Source organism: Cynara cardunculus, unplaced genomic scaffold (assembly GCF_001531365.2).
Source record: "Cynara cardunculus var. scolymus isolate 2C unplaced genomic scaffold, CcrdV1 Un_Scaffold_4483, whole genome shotgun sequence".
Classification (NCBI taxonomy): domain Eukaryota; kingdom Viridiplantae; phylum Streptophyta; class Magnoliopsida; order Asterales; family Asteraceae; genus Cynara; species Cynara cardunculus.
This window is the reverse complement of record NW_020201917.1, coordinates 30,232-38,972: the sequence shown is the minus strand read 5'-3', so window position 1 is coordinate 38,972 and position 8,741 is coordinate 30,232. Positions and strand designations below refer to the sequence as shown.

The 8,741-nt window shown below is 42.8% G+C and overlaps 1 protein-coding gene across 1 annotated transcript; it reads right to left on the bottom strand.

Annotated features, from left to right (window-relative positions):
- Window positions 1–3,372: 3,372 nt before the first annotated feature.
- On the bottom strand, window positions 3,373–4,962 carry LOC112504054. Its single transcript, XM_025108022.1, has 2 exons — window positions 4,368–4,962; window positions 3,373–3,869 (listed from the first exon to the last, which is right to left on the bottom strand). The coding sequence occupies exons 1-2, from the start codon at window positions 4,960–4,962 to the stop codon at window positions 3,373–3,375; spliced, it is 1,092 nt and encodes a 363-aa protein (XP_024963790.1).
- Between the last annotated feature and the right edge of the window lie 3,779 nt (window positions 4,963–8,741).

Below are 8,741 nucleotides of genomic sequence, written 5' to 3'. Positions count from 1 at the left end.
CATGACCTCATGGTATGCAAGAAAGTTGACATTGCATGCATGTACAAGTCTTAGAATGCAAATTACACTTTCCGTTCTTATACCTGTCATTAACTTCAAACAACAACTCACTAATGGGAAATACTCTCCATGTTGCACTCCTATGAATTCTCTTTTCTATTTTTGCCTCCGCCCAAGGTGTCACTGCATTTATCATTTGTGTTGCAAATAAATGATAACATTAGCCTATGTTACATAATCATACATATAGTTTTGAATATAAATTTATGTGATAATCGGGTCTTGGTTATGCACCCGAGGTAATTATTATGTGATTTCTTGGTTATATGTTCACATGAATACTTGATAAGTGGTTATAATTGATCATGTGAATACATGCTAAAATGAATTTGATATTTGAGTATGTGTATATTTTTTTATATGCATGGTTAGTATGCATGGGTATGTATTTGAAAATATGTGAGTGATATATATATATATATATATATGTGTGTGTGTGTGTGTGTGCATATGTGTGGGCATGGATTTTATGCATGCATTATGTGTCATGCATGCATTATGTGTCATGCATGTGAATATGTTTGTAAGATGGTACACATGAAATATGCATCCACCGCCTTTCTTTATTAAGGAAAGGTATAAAACAGGATTGGGAAAGAAAGCACTTTTTGCCTGCCATTCTTTGAAAACTGAGATTAAAAGGTGTTGGAACCTAGATACTCTTAATTTGTAGAAACATAGTTTATGAAAGATGAGAATTAAAACAAACAGTGTATCTTGAATGATTAATCGAAATATTCAAAGTATAAATAAGAACAACTGAATGAATTGAATATGTGGAATGCTTTTATTGATAAATATGAAGAACAATCAAAGCAAAACGTAATCTCACAAAATTTGCGTATAATATAAGTCGGCTCCTTCAGGTACATTGAACCTGAGGAGGAAGCCTTTTTATATACACCTAGGTCTAACAACTATGCTATAAAATAGGCTTGTAATTCTGAGCTGACTAGTCTGCATCCTTATCTTTGACTTCCCTTGAAAAGCGGAGCAGACTTGGTCAAGCCGCTTCAAATCTGTTAGACGTTTGCAAGATTGTCTGGGCTAGCATGCGCGCGTTCCATGGAGAGAGTGACCAGAAGCTCTGCTTGTAACATACAGAAGCTCTGCATGTACTATGCAGAGGTTCTGCATATGCAGAGGCTTTTCATGTACTATGCAGAGGCCCTGGGTCTTGGAGTTGTAGCTTTGTGTCAAGTGCTTATGCTTTTTGGTGCATAAGGCTTGATCGTCCATGGGAATAGAGCGTGGGCTCTGTATGAATGGAACCTTCACTCTTGAGTAAGAGCTCTAGTTCTTGATCCTCGGCATGAGAGCTCTTAGTCCAGACCGCTTCAATAGACTAAGTCCTATTGACTAGAGTAAGAGACTTCTTACTTACACTTTCATAGGATGGGGTCTAACAATCTCCCCCTAAGTGTAAATAAGGCATGCTCTTACTTGATTTACAAAACAGAAAGTCTAATCGAAACAAGAGGTTAAAAGGAACCTCTGATTTACATTCACTGTCTAAATAAGTACAATACGATTGGAATGGAAATTACATTGGCTTAAAGATAGAGAAAAAAACTTACAAAAGATAAGGTCTAAACATTTTGAAGTCTGATGAACTTCTTAAGAAGTTCACGAAACTCTAGCATGTTGCGTATCGACCTTAGGATGATTCTTGCTCGTTCCTTTGCTCTTGGGGAGTTGTCTCTGCTCCTGACTAGATTATCTCTGATGTAGCATAGGGTAGAGTTCGAGTACTTGTAATTCTGGTTATCTCGAAAAAAGATCTTATTATGTTGTGCGTTTTGAAATACCACTCCCACTTCTGGTTCCAACAATACAGTCCAAGAGGGGATGCTATTGATGCCCTGCAGATCTTCATTTGGTGCAGCGGCAATCAATTGATCCACTCCCAGATCTTGAGCTAGTTGAAAATCGAACTTGCATCTGAAGTCGAGAAGGTCTGTCATCATTTGTCTTATAGCAGAGTTGGCCACAACATATTTAATCCCCTTGTCCTTCTTGTGATCTGTGAAGTAATACAGAGAGATAAGATCCCACAGATTCAGATTTATAAGATATCAATATGTGAACTTGCAGATCTGTCTGCGAGACCTCTCCACCATATATTCGTAGAAGACAATCTGGTTATGTGTGAAGGTACGCTTCTTGATGTCGATGACTTGCTTGATTTCGTCTTGATTTCATCGACGAAATGGACTGCAGAGATGGGCTGTGTGTAGCGATCTAGGAACCTCTGCCTGATATGCTCTTGAACCATTGGATGAAGACTGATCTTTTGGACCGGTGTCTCTTCTCGCAGGTTGTAGAGAAATTGGTAGATGTCCTTGCTGTTTGCTTTGTCCTTTATGGGCTTATCAAGGGGTGTTGGCGTAAACATTGCATCCATGCTATCTTTGATCTTTTGTACTCGATCAGAGGGATGCTTTCGTTTTGGCCTCCTGCTTGCGCCTTCTATATCTGCTCTGGTAGGTTTGACAGGGACCCTCTGTCTCATAGCAGGTGTGACTACTCTGGTCCCTTGAGCAGGGACCCTAGCTTTGTGTGTGCTCTGTTGTGGTGGAGGAGCAGCAACCCTGACACCTTCTAGAGGAACGACAACAAGAATGGCCAAGAGTGTTGGATCGGCCACATTCACTGCTACCACCTCTTCTTCTCTTTCTCTTGCTGGAGCAGCGCTGTCCATGGCGTATTCGGTTGATGAAGACAGAGCTAGGTCTGAATCAGATGATTCATAGACAGATAGAAGATCTATCACATCTTTATTCTTTTGTAGCCCAGCTGGCTCTGCCTGGGATGCCATGGGCATCTTTCCCTTTCTGAGTGCCTCTACTTGTTTTGGCGTTGGTTGACTCTATGCCCTCTGCCTTGAAGAATCATGCACTAGATGGCATGAGGCAGAAGACGTTGGTGCAGAGGGTGAAGCCGTAGGTGTAACACTTGGAGTGCTATTGGATACTTCTCCCCTCTTGACGATTTTGAGGACCAGACTTGTCTTGGTCCTCATCATCGTTAAGTATTCTCCTCTTCGATGGCTCGGCACAAGGAGAGGAGTTCATTCTTCTTTTTGGCCTCTGTTCCTCTGCTTGAGGCATAGACTTGAGCTTCTCCTCAAAGATTTTGAGGAGATCTTCGACTACATCTCCAACTCGTCGAATCTCAACGTCCGAGCAATAGTTGAAAGTGGCCAGAGAGTGTTTGATGGCTTATGCTGCTTATGTGGCTTTGTTGTTGAAAACAAAACATGTACCAATTACTAAAACCTCTTTTTTATTCGGATGTGAAGCTCACCACCTTCTATAGAAGTCTGTCACCCAGAGCATTCATGGCGCCCTGAGTGACATAGTCTATAGGTACGTTGAGGGGGATGATTGCATGGGCGTCATGGGAAGTGGACGCTTCACCCCTCTGCATGGATGCTATGACCTTTTGCAAGGCCTCTGCATTTCGTGCCGTCAATTCCGGTAATGTATGGAGACGAGAAACATTCATCAAAGACTCAACTCTCAATACTGCTAAGGATGCTTGTATCTCATCTAGAGCAGATGCAGAAGGGGACGGCTCTGCATGGTCCATGATGAGTTTTAGCTCTTCCAAAGAGCACCACAAAGAGGTGACAAGGGATTGGAACTCTTCCCTTGTGATGTATGCTGGTTGTGTAACCTCTGGCTCAACACATGGGGCAGATTGAGACCTCGTTCTAGGGAAACCTTCATTCACGACTTGGTTGATGTTGGTCGGGCTAAAATTTCTTGCAGATCCTTGTGGTTCTCCTTGAAGAGAATCCACTACCGCTATTATGTCACGAAGAGTATCCAAGGCAGGTTCAGAGCCAGCCAGAGGACTCTCCATGAGTGGACAAGAAGGTTGGTCGAGAACCTCCATGTCTTGTGTGCCTAGTCCTTACTCTGAACAAGGTGGGGAGTCTACACGTGCAGAGGAAACGAATTCCTCTGTAGGGGAAAGTGGCATGATATGGGGAGACATATCACTTATGCATTCAAAGGTTGCACCCTTTTGATAGGGTGTTTCCTGAGGTGTGGCTTCTCTTTGGCTGTCATAACCAAAGGCAGATGCGACCTCTGGTTGGTTAGGCTGGTTTGGGTTCAAGGTGTGCACCTCTGTTTGAATGACCTCCGTGTCTCGACCACCGGAGTCAGATGATTTGTTTGAACTGGGAGTTGGGGTGTTGAAACGGATGTGCCTATTTACCATAGGCTGCTCTGGCTCACCCTGAGACAGAGCAGCTGCTGCACCTCCTCCCTCTTCTCCTTCTTCTTCTTCCTCTTTACTCTCTTCTTCTTGTCCCTCACTCTCTTGCTCTACTCTAGCCTCCTCTTCCTTTTTCTTTTGTTCCCTCTCCATCCTCTTTTTCTTCGCTTCCTCTTTCCTTATTTGTTTCTCCCTCTCTTTCTCTAATCTCATAGCCTCTTCCTCTGCCTGAGGCCTTAGCGTTTCCTCTGTTCTCTCTTCTTCTTCGGCTATTCCTATGCATGATGGGGTTCGAGGCACTGGATCTAGTGCCTCGCATGCATGTCTGTACGCTCTCGTTACTTCTTTCGTTTTCATATATGCAAAGAACATCTTTGGAATGGGCCTTTCTGCCGCATAGCCCTCTTTGTTGACGGTAGGCTTGTTACGGGTAAGCACATTCACTTTGTGCACGGGCAGACGACCCACGTCAATGTTGTTGTCGTCAAGAACATGCCTTAGGAGAAGGCCCAAGAAGCGCAAAAACAACAGAGATGGTAATTCCCTTCCTTTTGCCACCTCCTGACATTTCTTGGCCACGGTAGCCTTGAAATCTGTGTAGAATATCAAGGAGTAATCCAGGGACAGATTGAAGAAGATGTCGTACAGAATTTGAATGATGTTCATGGAGCACATGTCTAAGCTCCTAATCTTCCGTGTCAGCGATTTGTTAACTAATGTGAACAGTGTGTTCCACATTGGAGGTAGGTATTGGCGATGGTATTGCGACAGGTACTGGATAGCCTTGTTGTACCCCAAAAATTTCAGAAAGGCAACTATCTCATCCCAGATGGGAGAGATACGTACTCGTTAAGCCCTAGGTCCGTTTTGGTAGGGATTTCAAGAACACGGGAAAACATGGATCTGGAAATTCGAACATTGAAGAACTCTTTTGAAGATGAGACATAAAAGTCTCCAATAATCCCCCTCTAGGAGTTAGTTATGGCACATGATTGCCAAAATTCCTGGATATACCTCTCAGGTACAAGGTCATCGGTGTTTGTCAAAGCAGGGTTCAAAAAGTGGTTTTGAAGGATGTTGATAACTGGGTGGTATTTTTGGTCAAAATTTTCAAGAGATAATATGAAGGCATGGTTATTTAGTTTGATTGGAAGAGGAACCAAGTTTTGACTGGTTTCCTCAATAGTTTTTAGGTTGTGGTGTGGGTTTGGGAGTTTCCAGATTCGGATGATGACATTTTTGCAGGTTCTTGAAAAAGAAGGGTTTGGAAAACTAGGGTTTGAAGAATCGGTTCTTGATTCTTGAAATAGGGTGAGGAAAGGATTTGTATGACTTACTTGACAAAGGGGATGAAGATTCGATCACTGAATGGTGTTACAGAAACTGGTTTGATAATCTTGAAGGAGAAACAATGGCGGTTGGCGAGTTGAAGACGACGAGTTCTTTTGAATTCTTTGTAAGCGTAAAAAGAAATTTGGGGGTAAATAATTTTGTTGATCCCAGATCTCTCAATAACACTAATAATCTAGTTATAAATAACCAAATTATAGTGATTTTATGAAGAAAGTTATGAAGTCTCAAAGATAAAATAAGAACATTCAAGAACGACTTTGAGCTTCAAAGGTTTTTCTTTATAACACACATTTTTTTTACAATAGACCTAGTCGTCTATTTAYACTAGATGGCTAATGCTAAGATAACTATCTATTGCTACTTTCTAGCAAATAGTCTAGCTAATAGATAAGATTTATCTTTTACATGGATAATCATTATAAACAAGATAAACTATAATTCCAGCTGCTGATTCGTCATCTCCAGCTGTCATTATATATGTGGTGATTTCATCCTTATCTTCAAGTCTTCATTGCACGCTTGGATGAATACTTCGAAAATCTTCTAAGTGTTAGTCTGTCCATCGTATCAATGAGAATACTTTCCATCGCATCATCCATCGGTCCGCTGGTTGAACTTCGTCCATCGATCCAAAGGTTGGTCTTTCCATCGATGCTCTGGATAGTCTTTCCATCGATCCAGACTTAGTCGATTCTGGCTTGATATCTCCATTGGTCTTCTGGTTCTTCATCACTTATTGTTTTTCATTACTTTTTACATTTTGCATTGTGGGTTCTAACAATCTCCCCCTAAGTAATGAAATAACAAAGTCTAATCTAAACACATATGAAGAACAGACACTAATCTAGAAGAAAAACATAAAATTCCAAAATTTTCATTGGATGATGAATTTTCTGTACAAGACTGGAAACAAATTTACATCAAGGCAAAATAAGAAAAAATTCCATCTCATCACGGACTACTTGAGTATATCTCCCTGAAGCGCAAGAGTAGTCTTCTATAGGCAATGATCGTTGAAATTTCGTGAATGAGATGGCTTCCCTCTTCCCTTGGCACGTGGTTTCTGCCCAGTCTTTCTCTAATATTTTCTTTGAAACCATTCAAGTGTATCCGTTGAATACTTGAAGGCTTCAGTCAATCTGAAGAACTTTTTAACCCCAAACTTATTCTTGTAAACAAGTTCGAGTTCAGGTTGAGAAAGAACTAAAGCAGAACGAATCTCCTGCAGGCCCTGAAAATCTTCATTTGGAGGAGTGCAGGATAATCTCTCAATGCCTAGCCTGAATGCAATTTCAAAATATGTCTTAGCTCTGAGCTCTACCAGGGACTCCATTGTCTYGACAATAGCTCTGTTCGCCATTCCAAATCGTATCCCATGATCTTGCCTTTGAGYAGTGTAGGCATATAACTCAATCAAGTCATATGGATTGAGGTTGATGAGGTCGTTCTTGTTGAACACACTAACTACCCCATGGGCTCTCTCCACATTGAACTTGATGTAGCGTATGGCTCTGTTGGCAAATGACTTTATCTTCAAGTCTATGACTCTTCTTATTCCATCGTTCAAAAAGACAGCATGTGGTGGTTGAGTAGTCTGTCTTATGAAACGATGATGTAGAAGGTTCATAGATTCTGGCGATAGGATTGGAGGATTGGTTGACAGGCTTTCTTCGCGCTCTCGGTACATGTATTGATGGATATTTTCCATCATTATTGGTTCCCTGGGCAGCAATTGAGGTCTTCTTCTTAACAACTCCATGTTTTGAATTATTTCGTCCACCAGGCCTTGAGGAGGATTCCTTGAGGAAGAAGGAATGTCCACGTGCACCACGGGTTGTGTCTCGGCTGGTTGTGTTTGGGTAGTGGGTGAGTTTTCTTTGGTTGGTTGGGGTGATGAAGGTTGGGTTGTTATGGGTTTCGGCTGTTGGGGTGAAGAAGGTTTGGTTGTTGTGGGTTCTGGTTGTGTGGAGAAGATGAAGGGTTGAGTTGTGCAAGGTGTTGATGAAGGGGTTAAGGGTAGGTTTGTTGTGGGTGTAGAAGAAAGAGGTTGGTTTTGTTGTGTTGGTGGGGTGGTTGGTTCTTCATCGGTTGAGGAACTCAACACGATGAGGTCTGGAGTTGTAGCTAAGGGAACCTAGTTAAGCGGTTCATCATCAGAGGGCGAAGCCTCTGGTTCCCTCGCTTGGGTTTCTTGGGTGGATGGTTGTTGTGGTGATGGTTGTTGTGGTGCAGCGGATGTAGATGTGTATGCAGCCGCCGCCTCTATCTCCCCCTCACGAGGTCCAAGACCTTGATCATCAGGGTCTTAGTCATCGTGGCGTTGTCGTTTGCTTGGACGGCTGCTTGAACATGAGGCTTGGAACCTCTTCTTCTTCTTTTCCTTCCTGAGGGACGTAAGATACTTCCTCAGGCTCGTTTGTCGGTGGCTCTCTACCATTGTCTTGAGGAGAAAGGTGATGCGTCTTTGTTCATCGGCCAAGGTTTGTGTAAGAGTTCTGGTTGGATGGATGGCCCGATGAACAAACTTTGAGCTGATATCGTTGAACGAGGAGACCAGTGCCCTTGATAGAGCCTGCATGTCCGCCCTGGTGGCGAAGTCGGTTGTGGAGGCTGAAGATGGTGGTGGCATGGTGGATGTTGATGGGGGAATAGGTAGGTTGGTGATTAAATTTTTCACCTCTGCAGTGAAAGTGGAAAAGGCTGCATCGAAGGATGGGCCTGCAGAGGGAGGAGGTGGCTGAGAAGTGGGTGGGGGTATTTGAGTTAAGATAGCAGCGAGGAGTTGGGTGAGGGTGTCTTGGATAATGGTCATTTGGTGGGTGAGGGTGGCAAGGGTTTCATSGATTGATGAAGTGGAGGGCTGGGTAGGTTGGGGAATTTGTGAGGTGATGGAGGATGGTAGTTGATGATGGGTGCAAAGGATGTTTTGGAGTTGGGTAATGATGTAGGTTAGGTTTTCATCGGTCTCAGTTGCCTGAGCCATGAGGGTGGCGAGGGATTGGATAATGACTTGGTTTCTTTGGGTGGCTAAGGATGATATGGTATTGTGTTGTTGGGTTATGGTTTGTTGGAGGATTTGGAGGCGGGATGAGTTGGTTTGG

What these genes read in the sequence shown, in the direction of transcription:
- LOC112504054 (XM_025108022.1), bottom strand. Translation starts at nt 4,962, where the DNA reads ATGTGCTCCATGAACATCATTCAAATTCTGTACGACATCTTCTTCAAT. An exon ending in TGAGGGACAAGAAGAAGAGA is followed by an intron (nt 3,870 to 4,367) that starts GTAAAGAGGAAG and finishes GTGACATAATAG; the next exon opens with CGGTAGTGGATTCTCTTCAA.